Raw genomic sequence first — 27,063 nt, 5'->3', positions numbered from 1 at the left:
TTTAAGGCACAATTATAAATTATAAAAATTAATTATAAAAGCTCAAGTGTTATAATTGAACTAAGACCCAATCGGGGCTAAGTGTAATACTGTTTTTTTTAATTACATTATTTCTAATAAATTTTAATTATGTTTAATTTATGGTTGTAATTTCTTACACTGAACCTAACTGCAACCAAAAGTCATCCAAGTGTTTGGACTTCAGTTTTAGAAGTTTTCTCTGTCAAAATCTGTTTTACTTGGTTCTCCTTAATAGCTCTTGCTGACTTTTAAAGGGTTAGATCACCCCAAAATGAAAATTGTCCCATGATTTACTCACCCTCAAGCCATCCTAGGTGTATTACAATCTTCTTTCAGATGAACACACTCAGAGATATATTTAAAAATATCCTTACTCCTCCAAAGTTTACAATGGTTGTGAATGGGGCCACATTTTGAAAAGAAAAAAAAAAAAGAAGCATATATTCATAATCAAACTAATCCATAAAGCTCCAGAGGGTTAATAAAGACCTTTTAAAATGGAGCAATGCATTTTTCTAAGAAAAATATCCATATTTAAAACTTCAATCAAATAGCTAGTGTTGTGGCAAAAAATCAACTCCGACTCTACTGCATAAGAGACAAACACGTCCAATTGTCTTTAAAGCTTTTATTTCTTGCAAGAAAGGTCAGACAGTCATACAGAAACACAAGTAGCTGCAGAGTGTAAGACAAAGAACGAAAGCTTCCCCTCACTTTTATATCTCTGACCTCCAAGGCCGAAGCCTTGTCCTTTTATGTCCTTTTATATGTCCTTTTACCATATTTGGAACATCCCTTAGTGGCTGTAACTTTCCACACATTGTTAGCACAGACATGTTTTTAACATACATCTTGCATTTCCCCATACCATATCTTGCTCTTTCTATTTCTAACATCTATGTTAACATTATGTTAAACATTACCACTGAAGCCAACATCATACCATGTTCCATAAGCATCATATTTCACAAGAATACAGATAAAAAGCATATGAAAAATTAAAATTTCCACAACACTAGCTTCTTGCGATACTTCAATTTGCAGTGGAAGAGCAACCTGACCCGACGCAGTGATGAACATAGAAGCTCAGAGGATAGAGCAAAACAAAACACCAGTCATGAATTAGAAGTCTAAAACGAGATTTTTTAAAGAGAAAAGTCAGAGGATTTTCATATAAGAGAAGAGGAGCTTGAGTTTGTTGCACAGCCCTATTTGTTTAAACTGCGAGAGGCGTCTAAGCTTACGATACTCCTAAATCCTTCATCATACATTGTGTCAGGGGGTTACTCATTTGGTGCAAGTCGACTTGTGCAGTATGCGTACGGTCATACATAAGCTAGTTATTTGAATTTATAAAGTTTTAGATATTAATATTTCTCTTGCAAAACACATTGCTTCACTTCAAAAGGCCTTTATTAACCCCCTGGAGCCATATCAATTACTTTGATTATGGATGGATGCTTTTTTTCCCCAAAATGCAGCCCCCCATTCACAACCATTATAAACCTTGGAGGAGCAAGGATATTTTAGCAAGGATATTTTAGAAGATAGTAATATATACACCTAGGATGGATTGAGGGGGAGTAAATCATAGGATAATTTCATTTTTGGGTGGACTCTTCCTTTAAGTACTCACCCTCAAGTCGTCCCAAACCTGTAAGACCTTCTTTCTTCTTTGGAACACAAATTAATATATTTTTGATGAAATCCCAGGGTATCTGATCCACACATAGACAGCAATGTCACTGCACCTTTTGAGCTTTAGACATCGTTAAAATAGTCAACGTGACTACAGTGGTTCAACCTTAATGTTATGAAGTGACGAGAATGCTTTTTGTGCGCGCAAACAAAACTTGTTTATTCAACGATTTGAACTTTTGTCGCACGCAGTTGATGTAGTGAATTAAGTGCAGTCTGCTGTGTTCTTCATCTGACCGCAGGTTCAGTATTGGCCGACGCTGTACACATGAGCAGCACAACACGTGTGTGATACTGATGCAGGAGCCGGCCAATAATAAGTCGGCATTCGAACGTAGAACTCGGAAGCTTGCACTGCATTCACTATGTGAACTGTGTATGACAACAGTTCAAATTGTGAAATAAAGTCATTATTTTTGTTTTATTATTGCACACAAAAACTATTCTTGTCACTTCATAAGATTAAGGTTGAACCACTGTAGTCACATGGACTATTTTAATGATGTCTTGAATAGCTTTCTGGACCTCAAAATGTGCAATGACATTGCTGCCAATGCGTGCTTCAGATTTCATCACAAATATCTTAATTTTCTGTTCCGAAGATGAACGAAGGTCTTACGGGTTTGGGACGAGTACTTAATGACAGAATTTTTATTTTTGGGTGAACCCTTTAAGCTGTATTGTGTATTTCAATTACTCACCTAACCTGTCATAATGTGTTGTTTTGTTTAAAACACAATCAGTCTGAATCAAATTAAACATTTATTATATTTCACAGACCATTTTCAGCCTATAGGCATGTCAAAATTGACAGTTTCTTCTATTTGATTACAAGCCAACAAAAACAATGAAAAAGTGAATACACCATAATTCAGTTTAAGTTGTATAATTCCGTTAACTAAAACTTAAAACACAAAGAAAGTACCATTCTATTGTCCACTGACAAGATTATATTAATCTGCCAAATAGACACAGATATTGGCCAATGTCAATATGGCCAAATATCAGCATATAATTGGAAGGTTGCCAGGAAGATTTACGTCAGAAATCAGATTACGTGAATCAGTTTAAAGTTACATGTAAAAGAGTTCTGTTCTCATCACTCTGATAGTTCAGCTTTGTTTATAGTTCATAACAAATATTGGTGCAAGTTTGGCAGTTAATAAGTTGGGCTTTAAACAATAATGCCATCTGGGAGAACAGCAATGACAAGTAAATGCTGGACAACTCAAGTTGTGTTGGAAATAAAATATAAAGCCTATGTTTAGGTGAGTATGTGTGAATAATGTATATCCATTTTCAAAACAGTTTTGACAGCCAGGAAAGAGCAACACCAGCTGCTTTAGGGATGAAGCCTGGCAAGAACAAAGTCGCCGCAGTGCCGATACCATCCACAACCTTGCTCATCGTGGAGGGTTGGGACGTCTCCTGTTTATTCATGTCTGCTTTCAGGCTGTCAATCTCCCTCTGCATCCGGGCAGCCTCCTTCTGGAAGCCCTGCTCTATAAGAGTTTCCTTCTCCTGCAACAAAAACAGCACCTGAATAAATAATGTCTAATCCTAATCTTGACCATAAGCACATTCAGTAAACCAGTTTATAGAGCAATTTGTAAACTCAGAAAATACATCTAATCAAGCATGTCAAAAACATCTCAATCTGTTGCAGAGAATCACCCATATTCTATATACTTAGCATATAAACATTTTATATATTCTACATTACTTCTTACATTTGTTTATTCTGTTAGCATTTAAAGACAGTATGACTTAAATTATACACTTGCTGCTAAATTTAATTATTTCTTCCTCTTATTCATTACAGTGCTTACAATCAGCAATATATTGGTATTCCTAAACCATTAAATTGAATAATCCTCTAACTTTGAGCATTACACCTTTGCAATCAATTCAGGCCATTTTATTGAAAGAATGTTCACCTATTCAGAAATAGTGATTACATCAACTCACTTGTTTTTTATGAAATTCATGCATTTCTTACATTGATTTGCATACCGAATTGTGATTGGTCTTTTCTTTAACTCTACTTACAACTATTTTCCTTCAAGCACAACATTGAACATGTGAGAGTTTTTAGAGTAGGTGTCCTTTTTACCCTCAGTTTGGCTTCCAGGACTCGTTCATTGTCTCTCCTCATTCTCTCTTGCTCTCTCTTCATCTGTTGAATGATCTGATTCACATGCTCATCATAGGTTCTCTGCATGTCTTGAAACGCTTGCTCCTGTAACCGGTTCTGTTCCTCTAGGCCTCTTTGTCGCTGCTCTAAGATCTCATTCTTTAATCTCTGCACTGTATAGAGAAAGACAAAGTTTAGTCTACACACCCATTCTGACTATACACACAGGCCTACACAAGAGAAGTATAGTAATGAAAGTGTGAGCTACTCCAGCAATAAGTTGATGACAAAATCTGTTTGTTACTGTTATGTGCTCTGGTTGAAGTCAATGCATAATCTTGTGTATCATTGACAGCCTTGATTGACCAAGTATGCAGATCATTTGAACTGTACCCTCTTTTTCCTGTTCTGCTGCACTGAGAGATTGGTCGGCTTGTAGAATCATATTTCCAATCTCTTCCTTTGCTTTCAAATGCATACTCAACACTTCCTCACACTGTGGGAAAAAAATATTTATAATCATTTAAATTATCCATTTCTTAAAAATGGGAGTGCTGTTTTGATAGCAACAAATCATACTGAAAGGAACATGGTGTTCATTTTTCCATGAGGAATGTTGATGCTATTATTTCTTATACAAAGTTCTTAGTTACCATAGCTGTCAAGCTCCAAAATAAAAACAATCATTAAAATACCATAAATGTTGCCCAGGATATGAATTGTTTTATACTGCATATCATAAAATGTAGCACATGAGTCATGGTGTTTTTTTGTTGACCCTTTTTCTGGTTTGACAGGTCTGCTACATTCTTCAAAATTTTATGTTTCAAGGACAATAACTAAAGCAAACAGACTTTAGAACAACCTTTCATTTTTATGACTGTTAGCTGTTGTCATGTTATCTTTAATCTTTATCAGCATCAAGGATGTTTATCAGTGCTGTTACATGCTGTTGTGACCATCCAGAACAATGAAGCACAAGCAAAGCATGCATGTGTGTTCTGTACCATTATTTGTGACTGTGTTCTTGCTCTGTATTCCTTGGTCAGCTGTGCGAGCTTGTCTCTGTACTGTCGGTATCCTCCAGCTTTCAGGTATGATCCATCAGAAATACCTTTTTCCAGTGTATCGAACACCTCACGCAGAACCTCCTCACACTGCATGAGAGACGCTTCATGATTCTGCTGGCACATGTCTTGATATTCATTATGAATCTTCCCCTAAATTGAGAAGCAATGAGAGAGAGAGAGAGAGAGAGAGAGAGAGAGAGAGAGAGAGAGAGAGAGAGAGAAAACTGGTAATACTTTTATTTGAGATAAAGGGAATATTGCACATGGATTGAATCTCCATTATTTGAATCTGTGCACATATTCACTATTTCTGGTAGGTCTTCAAAGTACACAAGATTTAAATCTTCTAAACTTTAAGTATAAAATTTGCTCAAATAATGACAAAGAAAATGTAGCTGCTTTGCCATTTACAAAATTGTAGTTTAAGGGGGGGGGTTCATTGCGATTTCACGTTTTTAACTTTAGTTAGTGTGTAATGTTGCTTTTTGAGCATCTACAAAGTTACAGCACTGAAAGTTCAATGCAAACAAGGATATTTTCTTTTAAAGAGTTCTCTGTTGAAGGACTACAACAAGCTTCTTCCCGAGTTGGTGACATCACTAACTAGAATTTTACATAAACCCTGCCCCCCGAGAACACACAGCAAAGGGGGTGAGGCCATGTTACTGCATTACAGTATGTAACTCAAATGCAATAACATGCCATAAAAAGCAAGATGACAAAATGACAAGTTATAACCATAATTAAACTAAACTATACCTGTACTATCTTCATGCAGCATATATTCTCTGGCTCTGTAGGCAACAACAGTTCCCAGAATTTCCCACAGGAGCGTGGATTTATAGATTATCATGACAGAATATGCTAATCAATCAATGACTTTAAGACATCTAGCACCTTAATTGACTTAATCTTTACCAATCACCCGGAACGGATTACAAAATCATACAATATGTTAACTGGTCTTTCAGATCATAACATGGTGCTTATAACAAGAAAATTAACCAGTAAGCGATTTGCAGCTTATTCCGGAAAAAAGGAGTTCATTGGCATTCCAAGGAGCAAACTGGATCAATTTCACTCTGCAATAAGAAATATGAACTGGGATACTCTATTATTGGACAATGAATTGGAAATAATTAGTCAGAAATTCACTGATTGCTTACAAACAAAAATTAAGGAATTTGCAGTGACAGTTAAACATAAAAACAGAAAGTGTTCACTTCCCTGGCTCAGTGATGATATTAAACAGTTAATGAAAGACAGAGACAATGCTCTTAAAAAAGCCATAAAATCAAAACTATCGTGTGATAGACAAAAATTTGCTTCTTTAAGAAATAGAGTGATAAGACAACTACGAAAAGCAAAGGCAGACTTTTTTATCACAATTATTAAAAATTGTCATGGAAACTCAAAAGCGACTTGGGATCAGATTAATAAATTAACAGGTAAAACTTCTTCTAGTAATAATTCAATTCAGCTTAAGAATAATGGCATGCTTTTGCAGGATCCATATGCTGTGGTACAGACACTAAATGAGTATTTTGTTGATTCTGTGGATACCATAGCTAAAAGTTTCCCTGTGAAATATAACAACTTACCTGTCATTACTTCAGATTTGTTAATTGAGTCCCCACTATATCCAAAATCTGTATCTATATCCGATGTGGAAAAGGCAATTTTAGAGCTTAAGTCTTCAAGAGCAAAAGATGTGTATGGGATGGATACACTTATGCTAAAACAAATAGGTCAGTCAATTAAGGGTCCCTTAACACATATCATCAAAGTGTCACTAGATCAAGGGAAATTTCCTGAGTCATGGAAAATTGCTAGTGTCATTCCTATATTTAAAGGTGGCAACTCCCTTCTTACATCTAATTACCGACCGATTAGCATTTTACCAACAGTATCTAAAGTTTTTGAAAAATTGGTTGCTAAACAAATCATCAATCATCTTAATTGCAGTTCTTTTCCTTTGCACTCAATGCAGTTTGGATTTAGGGCTTATCACTCTACAGAGACAGCAACATATTTTCTGGAAAAGGTTAAATCAAATATAGACAAAGGAGGGATAGTGGGAGGAATATTTTTAGATCTTCGTAAAGCATTTGATACAGTTAACCATTCAGTTTTATTGCACAAACTTCATGCATTTAATTTTTCTTCAAAATATATTAGTCTTATTAACTCATATCTTTTATCCCGCTCACAAAGTGTAAGAATTGACCAATATAATTCTACCCCCTTACTATTATCAACTGGTGTTCCACAGGGTTCAATTTTAGGTCCAATTCTTTTTAGTTTATACATTAACGAGTTACCATCTTTGTGTAAGAACTGTGACACTTTGATGTATGCAGACGACAGTTATTTTGGCCTATGGAAAATCTGCAGAGGAAGTTGCCTCTAAACTAACTGAGGCCATGTCATCGATTTCAGTCTGGCTTGAACAATCCTGTCTGCAATTGAATATATCTAAAACAGTTACCATGTTTTTTTCTAAAAACAATATAAATATAGAACCTGAAATTTTTATATCTGGAGAAAGGTTACAGGTCGTCACAGAATATAAATATTTAGGATTATATATAGATTGAAATCTCAATTTCAAAACTCACATCAAAAAAGTTAGTAATAGGATTAAGTTCAGTTTAGCAAATTTTAGATTCATTAGAGATTTCATGTCAACAGAAGCTGCTAAATTATATTTCTTTTCCATGATTTTATCCCACATAACATATTGCTTAATAAGCTGGTCCAATACTCACTCTACAACAATAAAACCATTAGAAAGATTATACAAACAAGCATTAAAAATACTGGATAAAAAAACCATACCACTACCACCACTGTAGTATTCTGAGGAAATATCAGTTACTTACCTGGGATAATCTAATTAAATTTAAAAACATTTGTTTAATTTATAAAATTAGATATGGCTTAGCACCCCCTCCACTATGTGATTTTATATATTTTAGATCTAGTGAGGTTAGGGTAACTAGAGGGGCAGTGAGGGAAGACTGCATCATACCCCGGAGAAAAACAGCTTTTGGTCAGGCCGTCTTCTCCGTAAGAGCAGTTCAGCAATGGAATACAGTGCCGGCAACCATTAGAGAGTCTGTGTCATTCTTTTCATTCAAAAAGAATGCAAAAAAATGGCTTGTAGAGAGCCAAACTTGTGGGCACTAATGTTTTTATGTGTGTATTTAAATACTATATAATTTTTATATGAATTGTATTTATTAACTATAATGTGTTGTAATATATATATTTTTTTTTTTGTGTGCGTGTTTTTGTACTTGTGATTGTTTTTAAAGGTTGCCTTGTTTAAATCTGGCTGGGGGACTACCGATGAAAATTAGCACTTTTGAGCTAACTCGGGTACATTTACATTGTTTTAATGTTTATTAATGTACATTGTCCCCTTTCAAATAAAGAAATAAACTAAACTAAAAAAACATCCAATATCAGCTAACTGTTCAGAAGCATCCTGTTGTATTCAAAATGTTGTCACTTCTTCTTGAGTGTCTCCATCATTGTCTGACTCTGTTTTGAACAAAAGGCTGAACAGTTTCTGACATTTTTAGTGAGTCTGCGTGAAGTAATGTGAGGCATTGCCAAGTGCTAACATGAACTCCTGAAACTCTGCCCCATTTTGAGAGCAGCAGCTCATTTGCATTTAAAGGGACCCACACAAAAACAGAAAGTTTTTGCTCACCCTCAAAAAGTGACAAATTTAACATGCTATAAAATATGATCTATGAAGTATTTTGAGCTAAAACTTCAAATACACACTAACAGTAGTTAGTTCCAGTGAAAACAACAACCATGCATGTCATTTCTGCAGGCTGCTTACTCTGTGAGATAAACAGTCGCTCTTTTCATAGCTTTTGCTGGCTCTGAGACACTAACTTGGTATTTCTTCTGCTCTTTGTCTAGCAAAAAAAATCCCTCATCACTAAATGAAAGCTTAAAATTAAGACCTGATTATTTCAGGGGCCTTGTCACAAGTCCATTGTTTTACTTTTGGAATATTTTCACACTTAAAACAATGATTTGATAATCCTCTTGTACTACTGTCCTCTTTTGTGCTAAGAAATAAGTCTCCTGACAGTTCTCTCCCAAGTGGTTCCATTGTTGTCATCACAACATGGAATTTTCTTTAAATGAAATGTATGCTAATGTTTATATGTAAATGCAAACAGAACACAAAAAGAATTCAATTTTACCATGAGCTCTTGTTGGTAGATCTGGTCATTGTCATTGAAGGACATGGCGATGAAAACTTCAGTGGCCTTCTTCTCTGCGACTGTGTGGATGTTGGACAGATCTTCAGGGTCCATAGGAAGCTGAGCCATGCTGAGCATCTCGGTCATGTAGGACTCCAGGGCCTGTTCCACTGCACGGACATTCTGGATCTTAGCCAGAGACACGACTGCATTCTCCAAACATGGAACCTTCCCACTGCGGATTGCCTCTACGTAAACCTCAGCAAGATTTCCCAGGGCTGTCAGGAAACACAACTCCATAGTTCAGTCATTTGTATTTGTTTTATTATACACAGTCCATTGGTCATTGGTTCTCAAAAGACATTCAAAACTTTTATAAATTTGTTCTCAAGGGTTTCTAATGCGGTGCACACCTGTTCCAGTAATAGTACGGCCTCCACTGACGACTTTTGGCTCTGCATTGTCGTAAATGTAACGGCAAAAAGTTTTTGCCTGCTCAAGGAACTCTGAATCCAGATCGTTCTCTTCCAGTTCCTCCATTTTTCTCATGTTTTGTGTATTAGCCGGCCGAGGGAACACAAAGCACTTTCTCACCACAAAGAAATTACGCAGACAGCGGCGGGGCAGGTTATACCGCTCAGTCTGAGCTGAGCTACCTAAAATAAGATAATTATTAGTAACATAATTATGGAATCATAATACAGTGCACAGCATAAATGTGTACACCCCTCTGAACAAATACAAAAGGAAACATTCTTTATGATCATTCATACAATTCATGGAAAGATGGCAAAACTAAAATGTATTAAACATATACATAATAAAAACTGAGAAATATATTTCATTCATAGCCATAAAATAAGTAAATTAGCTATTTTTGTATACATTTAGGATTGCAGAAATGAATACACCCTAGATTTAAGGTACAAATTTATAATATTCTACTACTTAGTATGCCCTCCATAATTTTGAATATACCGCTCTGACCCTTCTTGGCACGGAGTGTACAAGTTCATGGCAAATTGTCACATCTGTCCTGTTTAACTCCTGGATGATGAGCTCCTTAAATGCCCTGATCTTTAATGGTGAGTGTTGCTCAACTTGTGTCTACAGAATCCCCCACAGTGGTGTGGGAATTCTTGACAGCATTGATAAAGAACAACTCCCTCACACCTTCAGCACTCATACATCCCTATATAAGAGCTTTACTACCACTGAACTTTACTGTGGGAACCAGGCACTTCTCACTGTACTCCTCCTCTAGCAACACCATAACATTTTGGATGCTGTTAGATCCAAAATTGTTGACTTGGTCTCATGAGACCAGAGTATTGACTCCCAGAATTTATATTTTGAAAAATATGGGCTTTGGAAATGGCTAACTGACTTTATTGTGCTTTGGTTACAGTAGTTAGCTCCAATGAAAACAACAACCATGCATGCCATTTCTGCAGGCTGCATCTTACTCTGTGAGATAAACAGTCACTCTTTTTATAGCTTTTGCTGGCTCTGAGACACTAACTTGGTATTTCTTCTGCTCTTTATCTAGTAAAAAAATCCCTCATCACTAAATGAAAGCTTAAAAATGAAGGCCTGATTATTTCAGGGGCTTTGTCACAAGTCCATTGTTTTTGAATTTCTGTATTACTTTTGCTATATTTTCACACTTAAAACAATGATTTGATAATCTTCTTGTACCACTGTCCTCTTTTGTGCTAAGAAATAAGTCTCCTGACAGTTCTCTCCCAAGTGGTTCCATTGTTATCATTATTAAGTCTGAGAATGATTCAGTGGGCTATATAACACTTTTAAATGTCAAGAAATTACTTCTCTTTAAATGTTTTTGGTTTATCATACTTACCTGTTGTTCAAACATTGCCTTAAACTTACACCAGAAAAAATTATGTTGATTTAGTAACTTTATTTAGTTAAATTTAGTAAGTTATCCCTGAGCTACAGGACTGCTTCCACTACACAGACTGGGATGTTTTCAGAGACCAGGAATTACTAACACACCAGGCCCTTGATGAATACACCACCACAGTTATGGATTATATACATTTGTGTATAGACAGAGTTACATCCTGGAAGCTGATCAATGTTTTTCCTAACCAAAAACCATGGAGGACGCATGAGTTTCGGATACTATTAAAGCCAGGGATGCAACTTATAGGTTTGGAGACAGAGAGGCCTACAGTACAGCCAGGAGTGCTCTTAGAAGGGGCATCAAGTCCAACAAACTGGATTATAAAAGGCGGATTAAAGACTACTTCAACATCTCAACAAACTCACGGCAGGTGTGGGAAGGAAGTGTACAACATCTGCCTCTGTAAATGTGTCTTCCACTCTAGCAGAGGAATTAAACCTGTTCTATGCCTGTTTTGATAGGGAGAACAAGGACACATTGTGGTCCCACCTGCCCACCAACGACAACACTGCACCAGTCCTGAGCCTTCATGAAGTGAGACTCTGCCTGGGCAACATTAACCACATGTACATCAGCACTGTTGCCCCTCAGGGTTGCGTACTCAGCTCACTAATTTACACACTTTACACACATGATTGTTCTGCCTCTTCGACCACTAATTACATCATTAAATTTGCAGATGACACAACTGTGCTCGGCCTCATAACAAACCACAATGAGACGGCATACAGGGAGGAGATTGAACTATTGGCAGGGTGGTGTAAAAAATATGATTTGGCTCTTAACATCAAAAAGACAAAAGAAGTAGATTCATAGTTGACTTTCGTAAATCAAATCATCCTAGACATTCCCCTCGCTACATTAATGGAGAGGCAGTGGAGAGAGTAAATAGCTTTAAATTCCTGGGTTTCACTGTGTCTGAGGATCTGTCCTGGGGCAGTAACATCACCTCTGTTGTAGGGAAGGCCCAGCAGAGAAAGTTGAAAAGAGCCAAACTCCCCCAGAGGCTTGTGATAAGTTTTTATAACTGTGCAATCCAAAGTGTGCTGATTTATGGGCTGTTAGTGAGGTTTTCTAGCTGTACTATAGCTGAACTGCAGAGGATCCAGAGGGTGCCGAAAAATGCTTCAAAGATCATTGGGACTGCTCTCCTGGAGATTTCTACTGTGTACAACTCCCGCTGTCTGCGCAGGACATACAACATCATAAGAGACAGGTCACATCCAGCACACAGTCTGTTCCACCTGCTGCCCTCAGGTAGGAGGTATAGGTCCTTTCAGGCCAGAACCTCCAGAATGGCCAACAGTTTCTATCCCCAGGCAGTCAGATGGCTCAACTATACACATTTTTCTGGTTACTATAGTTTATTTATCTTATATATTACATTCCTTGTCTGTTACATGTTGTACTGTTCTGTTATCATGCACCATCCTCCAATAACTGCAATAACTGAAGATCTGGACTTTGCATTGCTGCAGTACACTTAACTATACACATTTTTTTCTGGTTACTAGAGTTTGTCTATATTATGTATTACATTCCTTGTTTGTCACATGTTGTCCGGGTTATATACTGTGCTATTGTAGATCTTTTGCACTTCATGATATCGACTGATGCTCTAATGTAATCTCATTGTAATGACAATAAATTTAATTATTATTATTATTATTATTATTATTAACTTTTAGGAGGGTGTACTCATTTGTGCTTCACAACATTTTATCACCTTGATAAGAAAATCTTAGTTTCCTGAACAATTTTGACATGCTTCTTTGGTAACTGATTAAGCAGACTTGCTGGAACATTATATCTCTAAAGAACCCTAACATATCTTTTAAATAATTGAGTAATTGCTGACTTTCAGAAGTTTCAGAGGGGAAGTCTGTGGTCTGGTAAAGCTGCATATCTCGGCTGCCACGTCATTGTCATCTCATATCTCCATTTGAAGGATCCTTGGAAGGCAGCCTTTGTTCATTCAGCTCATTTTGAAGGATGTACCCTTCAATCACCCACAATCCTTAGTTTGTGAAATAGTTCATTGTGAAATGTAAGACAAAAACTATGTTTTTGTAGATTAAGGCTTACATGTTTCTTTTGTTTTGGTGTAAAATGTAATCACTTCACTGTAACGATTTGTACAGTTATTAATCAATTTATGGGTGGAATATGAATATAATAATTCATAAAGCTTTATGAATTATTATGCACATACTGACCCAAGGGGGAATTAACCATATATGGTGAAGTAATTACAGCGAATTGTAATCAATTATATATATATGATTAGTTCTGGTTTAATAATTATTTAGAGAAACTGTTCGTTTGTTCGGCAAACTAAAGCTCCTCAGAATGTTATAAAAAAGACTGCGGTCAAGCCAGCCGCCACCCAGAAATGAGCGGTCAATCTAGCCGCCCCTATATTTTGCTGTCCGCGCATACACTTGGTATTACGGTAAGACTGTCTGTGAACCGATCTGAACGTGATTTCACATTCATTCATTTATTCAGTCAGTCAGTCAGTCAGTCAGTCAATAAAAATAACTAAAAAAAAAATATTTCACAGCTCAATTTCACCTGAAAATGATAGTAAACCTCAAAGCCTGACATTGTATGCTGCTGAATTCCGAAATTAAAGCCCTCCAACACTCATACGCTGTTTTGTCCATACATTGTGAAACTGAATACATTTCACAGAACTATTTTACCTAGTGTGGAGAGGACACCTTATCACAGTGTTAACGGCACCGTTTCAGCAGGATATTCTGATGTTGGATTCCAAAATAAGAGCCCCCCCAAAACTCATGTTTCTGCTGTTTTGCTCATATTTTCAGAAATTCATAAAAAATAAAATCCTAGTTTCCACAGAATAATTTCACCTCAGATGGACAGTTCACCTTGTCACAGTGTCAACTGCACCGTTTCAAGACATTCTGATGTTGCATTCCAAAATAAGAGCCCCTCAAATCTCATGTTTCTGCTGTTTTGCTCATATTTTCATATTTTCAGAAATTCATAAAAAATAAAATCCTAGTTTCCACAGACCAATTTCACCTCAGGTGGAGAGGACACATTCTCACAGTGTCAACTGCACCGTTTCAAGACATTCTGATGTTGCATTCAAAAATAAGAGCCCCCCAAATCTCATGTTTCTGCTGTTTTGCTCAAATTTTCAGAAATTCATAAATAAAATCCTAGTTTCCACAGACTAATTTCACCTCAGATGGACAGTTCACCTTGTCACAGTGTCAACTGCACCGTTTCAAGACATTCTGATGTTGTGTCCCAAAATAAAAGCCCCCCAAACTTCATATCTATGCGCTGTTTTGTCTATACATTCAGAAAATCATAAAAAGTCCTAGTTTCCACAGACCAATTTCACCTCAGCTGGAGAGGACACCTTCTCACAGTGTCAACTGCACCGTTTCAAGACATTCTGATGTTGCATTCCAAAATAAGAGCCCCCCAAAACTCATGTTTCTGCTGTTTTGCTCATATTTTCAGAAATTCATAAAAAATAAAATCCTTTAGACAAAGTGTATATATGAGATTTTGGGGGGCTTCTATTTTGGAATACAACATCAGAATGTCCTGAAACAGTGTAGCTGAAACTGTGAGAAGGTGTACTCTCCAGCTGAGGTGCAATTGATTTGTGGAAACTAGAACTTTTATTTTTATGATTTTCTGAATGTATAGACAAAACAGTGCATAGATATGAAGTTTGGGGGGCTCTTATTTTGGAATACAACATCAGAATGTCCTGAAAAGCTGCAGTTGACACTGTGAGAATGTGTCCTCTCCACCTGAGGTGAAATTAGTCTGTGGAAACTAGGATTTTATTTTTTATGAATTTCTGAAAATATGAAAATATGAGCAAAACAGCAGAAACATGAGTTTTGGGGGGCTCTTATTTTGGAATGCAACATCAGAATGTCTTGAAACGGTGCAGTTGACACTGTGAGAAGGTGTCCTCTCCAGCTGTGTTGACATTGGTCTGTGGAAACTAGGATTTTATTTTTTATGAATTTCTGAAAATATGAAAATATGAGCAAAACAGCAGAAACATGAGTTTTGAGGGGCTCTTATTTTGGAATGCAACATCAGAATGTCTTGAAACGGTGCAGTTGACACTGAGAATGTGTCCTCTCCAGCTGAGGTGAAATTAGTCTGTGGAAACTAGGATTTTATTTTTCATGAATTTCTGAAAATATGAACAAAACAGCATAAACATGAGTTTTGGGGGGGCTCTTATTTTGGAATCCAACATCAGAATATCCTGCTGAAACGATGCCGTTAACACTGTGATAAGGTGTCCTCTCCACACGAGGTAAAATAGTTCTGTGAAATGTATTCAGTTTCACAATGTATGGACAAAACAGCGTATGAGTGTTGGAGGGCTTTAATTTTGGAATTCAGCAGCATACAATGTCAGGCTTTGAGGTTTACTATCATTTTCAGGTGAAATTGAGCTGTGAAATTTTTTTTTTAGTTATTTTTATTGACTGACTGAATAAATGAATGAATGTGAAATCACGGACAGTCTCACAGACAGTCTTACCGTAATACCAAGTGTATGCGCGGAATATAGGGGCGGCTAGATTGACCGCTCATTTCTGGGTGGCGGCTGGCTTGACCACAGTTAAAAACTGAAGGTCTGTTCTCTGGCCACGAGAAAGACTTCCTATTCTAGCATCCAAACGTAAAGCAAGGATATAGGATCGAAACGTTAAAGTGACCGGGTTTTTGTTGAAATGAGCAAAAAGAACAATCGAGCATGAATAATGTGTTAAATATATGCAAACTACGACTACAGAGGTTATACGTCTAAATATATACAGAAGATATACATATATATATATATATATATATATACACACACAAGAGTGAAAATGAAGAAAAGACAGGAAGAGAAAGATCAAAGAATGGCAAATTACACAGTTAAACCTTTTTGAGAAAGCCAGCACAGAAATCAGTTTAAACAAATTTCAGAGAAATTATAATACTTGCTTATTGGTTCAAGTCCATGTAGGGTAGTAGTTTCAATGCGCCTGGCTTGGTTGGTCCTTTCCGAGAGGGTTCCTCCGGCGGGGTTTTCAAACGAGGTTTAACTGACGCGTAAGATGCCAGAGGAGAAAGAAGAGAGAGAGAGAGAGAGTCCAAGGAGATGGTCGTCCCGGAAGGAGAGCGCGTGATGGCAGCGCTGTCGCCTGAGGCAATTCAGGGCAGTCAAGAGACAATCGGGAGACAAAGGAGAAGGTGTGTGTCATTGTTTTTATGAAAACCCAAGCTAACACACCTCCTGAATTGTAGCGGCCAATAGATGCGCAGCACTATTTGGCGGGCAAAGTTCCTTTGTTTGGTCTCCTAGCTGAATTTGCATACTTAATGACTATCAGATCGGATTTCGAGATGGAGTACTTTCTTCACAATATCAATAAACACATAGAAAAATGGGTAACACTTTACTTGAAGGGGTGTGCATAAGACTGACATGACACCTTCATAATCTTGACATGACACATGTCATGAATATGAAGGAGGTTTTATGAATGTTTATGACAACTGTCATTCGCTCAATTATGTCATTTTTAATGCAAAGATGACATTGTTTGAGATGTCTTTGTTACGACAACTTGACATAAAACAACAACATAACCTGTCATAAACATGACATAGCAGATTAATTATCAAACTTAAAAACTACTTAGCTTTATGGGTTAACATTACATTACATTATTTTGGTAACACTTCAGTATAGGGAACACATATATAAACGATTAACTATGACTTTTCCCCTCAATAAACTCTTAATTTACTGCTTATTATAGTTAATTGTTAGGTTTAGGTATTGGGTAGGATTAAGAATGTAGAATAAGATCATGAAGAATAAGGCATTAATATGTGCTTTATAAGTACTAATAAATAGCCAATATTTTAGCCATATGAACGCTAATAGTAATAAGCAACTAGTTAAAAGACCCTAAAATAAAGTGTTACAATTATTTTATAACAGTTTTATCTTTTTTACGAAATTTGAAATTATTTTTGAAATTATTATCTGACCTTCTGTTGGAGGAAACTTAAAAAAAAAAAAAAAAAAACATGAAATGAAAAACAGTCATGTCAGTGTAAACCCATAAAGTTTAATGCAGTGTAAACCCATAAAGCTAAATGATGTCAAGTTGTCATGACAAAGACACTGACAGGTTATGATGTATTGGTTTATGTCAAGTTGTCGTAACAAAGACATCTCAAACAATGTCATCTTTGCATTAAAAATGACATAATTGAGTGAATGACACTAAAATGACACTTAATGACAGTTGTCATAAACATTCATAAAACCTCCTTCATATTCATGACACGTGTCATGTCATGATTATGAAGGTGTCATGTCAGTCTTATGCACACCCCTTCAAGTAAAGTGTTACCGAAAAATGCATTTGTCAGCTATGTGACATACCTCAGTGAATAGCTCGAGTACGGAGCTTTACGGAGAGATCAAACTCGATAGATCAGAAAGGCATATAAAAGAAGTTATGGTTTACAGACAAAATTCCATCATTAAAACTAAACCTAACTCAACTACAGTTATTTAAACTAAGTCTAAACATTAGGAAACATGCACACACTCGAGATACATGATGGGTACATACATGGATGTGACTTGGCATAGTTGGCAAATATATTTTACATATACAGTCAATAATGTATGTTTGTGTGTTTTTGTGTGTGCCTGTGTGTGTGTTGGAATGTGGATCTGGCCCATAGTCCGCATGAGGGGCCCCTTTGATGTCCTAAGAGCAAGGAAATTGGGCCTCCTGTTTTACCTCGGAGGGTAACAAAGGTGTCAAGTGGGCTCATCTTTTGCAGAGATGAGATTTTACAACCCAGTCCAGCATGCTAAAAGCGTTCTGAACATTCCAAAGTTTATTGATTATCCTGATACGTGTGCATATGCTACATCACAATAAACAGCCAATAACGTAAGACTGGGAGACCACAGATGGTTGTCATTCACTGTATTGCATTAATAGAAAGTCAGTTAATATTGAGATTTTTAATACAAAGTATTTTTCCAAAATTAAGTTTTAATAGTATTTTCATGCCGTGACTGTGGGGACAGGAACATGTGTGATGTAGCCATGTGCACTGTTGTGGAAATTTTAATTTTTCATATGCTTTTTACCTGTATTCTTGTGAAATATGATGCTTATGGAACATGGTATGATGTTGGCTTAAGTGGTAATGTTTAACATAATGTTAACATAGATGTTAGAAATAGAAAGAGCAAGATATGGTATGGGGAAATGCAAGATGTATGTTAAAAACATGTCTGTGCTAACAATGTGTGTAAAGTTACAGCCACTAAGAGATGTTCCAAATATGGTAAAAGGACATATAAAAGGACATAAAAGGACAAGGCTTCGGCCTTGGAGGTCAGAGATATAAAAGTGAGGGGAAGCTTTCGTTCTTTGTCTTACACTCTGCAGCTACTTGTGTTTCTGTATGACTGTCTGACCTTTCTTGCAAGAAATAAAAGCTTTAAAGACAATTGGACATGTTTGTCTCTTATGCAGTAGAGTCGGAGTTGATTTTTTGCCACAACAGCACTTACTAGACTGTTTCATTCTAGCATTTAATGCTGAGAAGGACACTAGCCTACAAGCCTTTGAAGAACTGGACTAGGAAGGCAATGACTCTGCAGGCAGCATTTGTGCACAAAGGCACCTTACGAAACTGATTTCAGACAGAAATGAGGCAGCGTAACGGTTTATTGATCTACAGCAAAACAGAGCGATCTTTGGCGAGAACTAGGCAAATATTTAATTACTTATTACTAATTTCTCGTTAGAAATTACATCAAAAGCGGAAAACATTGGTCAAAAACATACATTTACACACAAACTGACTGCCAGCCACAGCTTTCAGAAGCCATCTTTGTTTTTTAGCTCAGCTGTCACAGAATGGAAAGCACAGGATTGTGGGATATAAAAGGCAGCGAAGGATACATCTATGCTGCCTTCAAGAATTGATCAGGTTTAGGAGACAGGAAGTGAAGCTATCTTTGGATTTGGACATGCCTTAATGCCTTCCTACCTTGGAAGGAAGGAATTAATCCTATTCCTTCCTTCCTTCCTTCCTTCCTAGGAATAGGATCAAGGCTTCCATTTGACAAGCACCCTATATCAGTGATTATTCTTTCTCATGTTCCTGGAGGCACACCAACACATTTTCAAACTCTTCCTAATCACACACACCTGATTTAACTCATCAGCTCATAAGAAAAGACTTCAAGACCAGTAATATTTGAGTCAGATTGTGAAGTGATCCAAAGGGTTAGAAAACACTGTATTATTTTATGAGTGCCAATTTAAGCTCAGCCAAAGGAATTAGTGTGGAGATTTTTTTTTTGGGAAAACTTGTTTGGAGACAGTCATTATGACTAGTGTGTCACTAGCTGCACACTGTAGCCTTAAGATAATCATTGAATTTACTGTAATATTGTTCTAATTGGTCTAAAATGTTTTTCAGCAGGACAAAAATGGTCTGTGATGGTGTTTTTGCCTGTTAGTAAAAGAGTATGTACTGTATGTGTTTAAAAGTCTTTTTCTCACCTGTTTTGAGCTTCAATGCACTCTCCAGATACTCGTCTGATGTTATCTGGTCATCCCCCTTTTTCAGTTCCAGAGTGAAGTCACGAACAGCCCAGACAAATGATGGAAAAACACGCATGAAATCTGCTGACTCGTCCTCATCTCGACTCACTTCTGCCTTCACACGAATGTTCTCCGTTAGCTCTGTAACGTAGCTACATTCAGCACTGTTCAGGAAGAATTACACTAATGCTATGAGTGTTTTTAATTTATTACAGTGGATATGCATGTTTATTGTTTGTTTATTGTGCATATGAGAAGGATACTGCAGCTTTTCCAGTGCCGTGTTGTCAATGGTCCCTAAGCTGTTGTACACTAGAGTGCTGCTGAGAAGAACAGCCAGACAGAAGATCCACGTGTCATGTTTCTCATCCCCCTGAAACATCAACAGTCTGTCAGCTACAGAATAAGTGGCCACTTATTTACCTTTACTAGCATAAAGACCATTCAGTTTAAAACTGTGTAAAGTCCAAATTATTCTGTGCAGTAAATTTTCTCATCTAGATAATGGAAAGTGAAAGCACAAGACAAGGTAATGGTAGACTTTGTTGCTATAAAGATAACGTTACTATGAATGCAGTGTGGTTTTCCTCCTCACCTTGTCCACGTCACCAAGTCCCTCTGTGTCCAGCAGCACCAGAGTGTGTCCTTTCTTAGTGGGGTGAGGGACACACCACATCCAGATGCCTTTGGTCTTTGACTCAATAGTGCTGCCGAGAGCAAAGCCTGAGACAATCACAATAACATATAAAGATGAAAAACAAATCTTTAAAAAATCTAGTTGCCAATCCAGAATTCAGAACTATAATATCTGTATTCAAATAGTTTTTGTTTCTGAAAAACATACTATTTCAAAGAAAATATTTAGATGATATCCTGTTTGTGATGCCATTTCCTGTTTTGTGATTGTCACAAAATGGTTTCCTGCATGTTGGTAACAACCTCATAAAAGTTTTCTGAATAGGAATAATATTTTCTCTATTTCTTGTTCTTGTTAAGAAATAATAATTAAAATGAATTATGTCAAAAAACAAAACAAACAAACAAACAAATAAAACTTTAGTTTCTCGACCACAACAGGGTCAAATTAACAGAGCAAGTTTGTCGTCATTTCTTCATTCAGCGCAGAAGATACTGATTACAACTTCAGCACCATCGGACAGAGCCATCAAGGATTTCTCCCGAGACTGCATATACGGACGCTCTTCACCAGCTAAGGCAATTGCAAGTATCATACATTTGAACACTAAAAAGCGATTAGTGTTAAGTTATTAAGATGTGTATTATTAGTATTAAGCTGTGAACCCCTTTGTTAACAAAGGTGATTTATAGTGAGATAGTGATGGTTCTCTCAGCTTGTTAAATTACTCTTTTCATAGCTCCATTCCCCTGTTATGTTACGGTATCTTCACTCCCACTTTCTCATTTCCCCTTTATGTGTAATTTGTGTGTATGTGTTTGTTAGATTAATTGTGTGTTCGTGATTTAGTAAAATAAAACGATAACACAAAAATACTGATCCTTTATTAGTGAATAACTACACAGGAACAAATGAGTAATGCATTATTAACACTCTAGTAACTATTAACTAACAAGAAACTCTGATTAGTGCTCAGTTAGTGCTCAGTTGAAGATGGTAGTTCACTATTAGCTAATCAGTAACTACTGTTTTATCATACCTCCCAGAGAACTACTAAGAACTACTATATATAGGTTCATAATTAACATGAATGATGCATAATGTATAATTAATTCTAAATTGAAGGTCATGGTAATCCACTAGTAATGACTTACTAATTCATTAATCAGAGTTTCTTGTTAGTTAATAGTAGTTACTAGTGTTAATAATGCATTATTCATTTGTTTCTGTGTTATTCATTAATGAAGGATCAGTATTCTAAAGTGTTACCAATAAAACTTTTGTGCACATTATTGTGAGTTGATTCTGATCCGCTCATAAATCAATGTCAATTTAACAAATATAATCACAGTTACATAAGAAAGAGTTATTTTTCTGTGGACACAGAAATTATATTTTCTGAAGAGTTGATAGACGATCAATAATGAGTATTTCGCTGAATGAACATATTAATTGATTATAATATTAAGTAAACTACATGAACTTAATTCAATTAACTGATCCAAATATTTATAATTATAATGAGTTATGATTAATTATTCATATTTCCCTTTTGACCTAATTTGCTACACTTTGAAAAAAGACTATTTGTGGCACTCTGACAGGTATGTTCTATGCAATTGAGATGATAGAAAAACACAAGATACATTTCTAGTTTCAACATTATTTGTTCTTTAGCTATTCCCCTTTATTAAAAGAAAAAAGTATCAGTTGTATGTTGCAAAGTGACTGACATTTGGGATTTGCCACATTAAGATCTCCATATCTCTGGGATTGAACCACTGAGGGCCTTTAAAATTAAGATACCAAAAGGAAAGTTTGTTAAGAACCAGAATCTAAAAGGATATTAAGATATATCTAGCCTACTTCTTGAGTTATAGGCATGCAAACATTTTTTTGTTGTTGCTATTTTTGAACTATCACCGTTAGCATAATTAGACAAAGATTTTATTAATAGACCTAACAATCCCTGTTTAAAAGTAAAATAAAGATGTTTCCATCTTTCTAAAGTCATTTTTACACCCTCTTGGCTCCAAATCTTTTCTCTCACCGGACTGTTGTCCTGCCAGGCGGTTCATAATATAGGATTTCCCCGTACGGTAGAGTCCCACCACAGACACCACCACCACCGGCTCCTTGATCCCATCCAGAATGGCTTTAGCCTGTTTCTTAACACACAGCTTCCCCTTTTCATCATTTTCAATGAGACACACCGGAGCGGACATGGACCCACCACACGCCATGACTCTGCGATAAAAACAACAACAAAGCACAAGAAGAAAACAAAAATAAAAACAAAGCCATTCTCGCGCTTTCATACGTACACATAAAATATAATAAATAAAGATTAAACCGTATACCTTATTGAAAGTGAGACAGAGCAAATTGTTTGCCGTTAGCGATTTGTTTTTTTTTTTTTTGTTTGTTTGTTTGTTTAACAGCAGAACGCGATACTGTTCATTTCTGAGCTGCACAAACTGACCCGGCTCCTCCTCTGACTGAATCTGTTATTCTCTGTGAGTCATAACCAGACACGATCATCAGTGAAGAATGATGCTGCAACGAGTGAAAATGAAAGTATGCATATGCACCACTTGGGTGGGTTACAGGGTTGCCAGGCTTTCACAACAAAACCCGCCCAAATGATCCTCAAAACTAGCCCAGTGGCATTCCGGGGTGGGTGAGGTAGGGGGTGAGTTGTCCCATGGTAAAAGTCGTGTTAAAATTCGCAATCCAGGCGCTAAATATCACGTTATTTTCGGTAGATTCAACCCGCGGACATGAAAAACAACCCGCGGATAAACCTCGGACTTGACTTAGCAACACGTTGGTTCAGTTCCGTCGAGACAAGTTTAGGTGTCACTAAACACCTAAGAAATCACTCGTTTAACTTAACCTGCTAAACACAGACTCTGGGTGCCACCATGTCGTGCATTATAAATAACCCGATACCGTTCGCTTTTTTAGTAGCTTACAGGAAAAAGTTCTATATTTTGCATGTAAAAATATTATGTCTTAAACAATTGCATTCAGTCTTACGGAGCTTTTTTTTTTAATTGCAATATTTGAACAATAAATATACAAGAGCAATAACATATTTTACATTAAATATAGGCCTACATCAAATTAAATGTTATGAAAAAAAAATTTTAAAAAGAAGAGAAATAGCAAAAAAAAAAAAAAAAAAGTCACATGTATCTACAATTAATAGACATTACAAGTTTGTACTTATCACAAAAACAAAAAAAGCCAGATTACACCAAAATAGTTTTGTATGAAATACAATCAAAATTAAAGCTGCAAGCAGCGATGAAAGGGCCCTTGCACCTGGGCTCACCGCCACCCGTTGGCCTTAGGAAAACAGTGAACAGTGGTCGACATGCATGCAAGCGAATGAATACAGGAGAATTATGCCAAAGTCATTTCGAAATGCCACACTTCCTGCTGCCAACAGGTGGCGCTCTGACCATAACCAAATATTGCGTTGTGTTCAGGCCAGGACTGTTATCAAACACGTGAAGTTTGGAGCAGATCGGACATCATATGCCTGAGTTACAACAACTTCCTGTTTCATGGCGTTAATCACATACATTAGCACTTAGCCAAGTGTTGCATGATTAAACGTGTTTCTAGTATGTTTGGTACTTTGTGGCATATGATAACATTTGATGTGTATCTGGTTAAATCTCTATGAGGAGTTAATCACAGTGTAAAACATGTCATTTCCTGTTGCCTGCAGGTGGTGCTATGATTGTAACTGAATATTGTTATGAAGATGTCCTCAGGCCAGGACTCTAATAAAACATGTGAAGTTTGGGGCAGATCAGACATTGTTTGCTTGAGGCTACGTCTACACTAATCCGGATATATTTGAAAACAGAGTTTTCGTCTAAAAATGCTCCACGTCCACACTAACGTTTTCCAAAAGTTGCTCATCCACACTGAAACGTATGAAAACGCTTACATCCCCCTACTGCGCATGAGTAAAGCTTCGACCTGCGTCATTCCCGCTAGGCGTTTATTTACTTTCCGGCTCTTTGAAACTTTGAGGCAATGTTGAGGAAAGGCACTGAGTTTTTTAAATGGACCGACAGTGTGGTGGAGTTGTTGCTGCGAGTAACACAGGAGTATAAAGTGGCCAAAGCAAGCGAGAATGTAGACTGGGAGACGTGTCTTGGCTGAATTGGTCATATGACTGCTTCATATGACTAAAAATGCATCATCGTATTCAAAAGCCTCCGTTTTCACAGTTCACACTACGACGCGAAGACGGCGTTTTCAAATGTATCCGCTTTGGAGAGCGTTTTCCAAAAGCTATGTTTTCGTTGACTTAAAACGCCGTCTCAGTGTGGACGGAAGCTGGGCCGGTTCTAGGGGGGGGCTAGGAGGGGCAATGCCCCCCCAGATTTCTCTTGTGCCCCTCCAACATCCCCAGGATACTAATTTTTTTGTGATAGCACTCAAAATGTAAAAAAATATATAAACACTAAATTAGTTTATACGCGAATTACTAGAAACATTGTGCGGTTGTATTTTTCTGGCGCGCCTCGCGGCGCGCATCCTTTTACAGTTCTCCCTCACAGAGGGAACACTTCAGGACATGCTCAGCACTTCAGGTGCTCACTCACACCATGCTAGAATTGCCATAATTACAAGATTTCAACTTGTAAAAAGCATTCATGTCCTCATCCACATCCTTTTTCTAAGCACTTTTCCAAGACACACCATCTGATCAATTCTCAAGACGGCCACTGACAATCACTTGAGCAGATGACATGCAGCTCCTTTATAAATGCACAGTCAATATTTAAACGCACACACACCGTTAATACATTGCTACACGATCATGGAACACTTGGAAATGTAGCTTGGAATTTTAAAAATGTGATTTCCAAGTCATGAAAAATCTTGAAAATTAATAAATTAAAAACTAAAAAAAAAAAAATAGAGATGTAACTATTATAGTAAAATATAAAATAGTTTTGCTAAGTTATGTTCAGCTCTAAAATATTCTATCAGCATATTGCGCTATTTGTTGAATAGTAGCCTATTATTTGATGTGATAACACCTTTCAGAATCTGCAAAATATCAATAATTTAAAAAATAAATAAGAGATCAAATTTTTTTTGTTTGTTTTTTTTGTTTTGTTTTTTGGCACTGCAACAAAAAATTATTATTATGAGATGTTTACATATAGTCCACAATATATAATAAAACACGAAAAAGGAAAGAATCATGCAACCAGGTCTTCTAATCGTTTAAATTTCTTCAATGAACCAAGTTGTCTTCTTCCACTTTTAAATTTTACCATTCTTAAAGATTTAGAGTAAATCCAAAATTCTTTCTGCAAAACAGAAAACAATGGCTTTGTTTTAAGGAACTTACAGTAAATTAATATAACATGAATATAACATTTTCCCAAAATGAAAATATTGTTCAGTAGACATTGAATGTGTTCATCTTCCATTTTTATACCAAAAGTTATGTAATATTTAGAAAATAAAGTAATCAAATTAATTGTAATTTTAAGCCATTCGTATCTTAGACCAAAAGTCTCTAAACAGTCCAATTAAACAATTGTACTAACTAAATAGTCAAAAAACAAATGTTTCAATTTCAGAATTATAGAAAGTACTTTTGTGATTAGCTAATATTAAATTTGAAGCGGTTATTAATCGGAAAAATCGGAAAAATGGAGGAAACTGTTTAGTAGTTAAAAGGGGGTAGGGGGATCATAAACCTATGAATCATAAATCATATTATGCTGCCCCACCAAGTTTTCGAAATGCCCCCCCAGTCACGCAATCCTAGAACCGGGCCTGGACGGAAGGCCAAAACAGAGAGAAAAATATACGTTTTCAAACGAAAACGTATTAGTGTGGACATGGCCTGAGTTACAACAACTTCCTTTTTCATGGTGAAACATCAGATTTTGTCGGTCACCACGGACACGCCCTTCAATGAAAACTCTAGATCTTAGCAATTTAACGTCTCAAAGGCCTTTAGATTAGACTGACCAAATATGAAATTGATCTGGTTTAATCTCTATGAGGAGATAATCACAGTGTAAAACATGTAATTTCCTGTTACCCCCAGGTGGCGCTATGACTGTAACTGAATATTGTCATAGATGTCTTCACGTCAGGACTCTAATAAAACAAGTGAAGTTTGGGGCAGATCATACATTGTATGCCCGAGTTACAACAACTTCCTGTTTCATGGCGAAACATCGAACTTTGCCAGGCTGCCACGGACGCGCCCTTCAGCAAAAACTCTAGATCTTCGCAATTTAACATCTCATAACTGTACGTGAAACGTAACACGAAGGGCGCTTAATTGAAATTTTGTAGGTGGTGCTATTGAGCCATTTTGCCACACCTAATTCTGAAACCCATATCAGATGTAAATTTTCACCACTTCTGACGCGTGTGCAAAGTTTCATGAGTTTTTGAGAACGTTTAGGCCCTCAAAAATGCGATTCATTTTGGAGAAGAAAAATTATTGGCTGAGCAATTCCAATAGGGTCCTCACACCATCGGTGCTCGGGCCCTAATAAATGTACAATAGGCTTTCTCTCATTTCTCTCTTTGCAAAAAAACACATTTCAGGTCAATATCTTTACAAAACTTTGACCTGTTTTACATGATAAATACAATGAACAGTCTTAAATTATACCTTCCTAATTTTAT

General features: G+C 36.6%; 1 protein-coding gene across 1 annotated transcript; it reads right to left on the bottom strand.

Moving 5' to 3' along the window:
• Positions 1-2,192: 2,192 nt before the first annotated feature.
• Positions 2,193-22,893, bottom strand: LOC137002329 (guanylate-binding protein 1-like). The gene is made up of 11 exons (XM_067361880.1): positions 22,734-22,893; positions 22,424-22,620; positions 20,332-20,459; positions 20,000-20,109; positions 19,695-19,888; positions 9,566-9,808; positions 9,153-9,430; positions 4,861-5,073; positions 4,247-4,349; positions 3,833-4,026; positions 2,193-3,240 (listed from the first exon to the last, which is right to left on the bottom strand). The coding sequence occupies exons 2-11, from the start codon at positions 22,614-22,616 to the stop codon at positions 3,019-3,021; spliced, it is 1,878 nt and encodes a 625-aa protein (XP_067217981.1). The 5' UTR covers positions 22,617-22,620; positions 22,734-22,893; the 3' UTR covers positions 2,193-3,018.
• Positions 22,894-27,063: the final 4,170 nt, after the last annotated feature.

This window comes from Chanodichthys erythropterus, chromosome 16 (assembly GCF_024489055.1).
Source record: "Chanodichthys erythropterus isolate Z2021 chromosome 16, ASM2448905v1, whole genome shotgun sequence".
Lineage (NCBI taxonomy): Eukaryota > Metazoa > Chordata > Actinopteri > Cypriniformes > Xenocyprididae > Chanodichthys > Chanodichthys erythropterus.
Note: the sequence above shows the minus strand (reverse complement) of the source record. Positions and strands in the feature narration are given on the sequence as shown.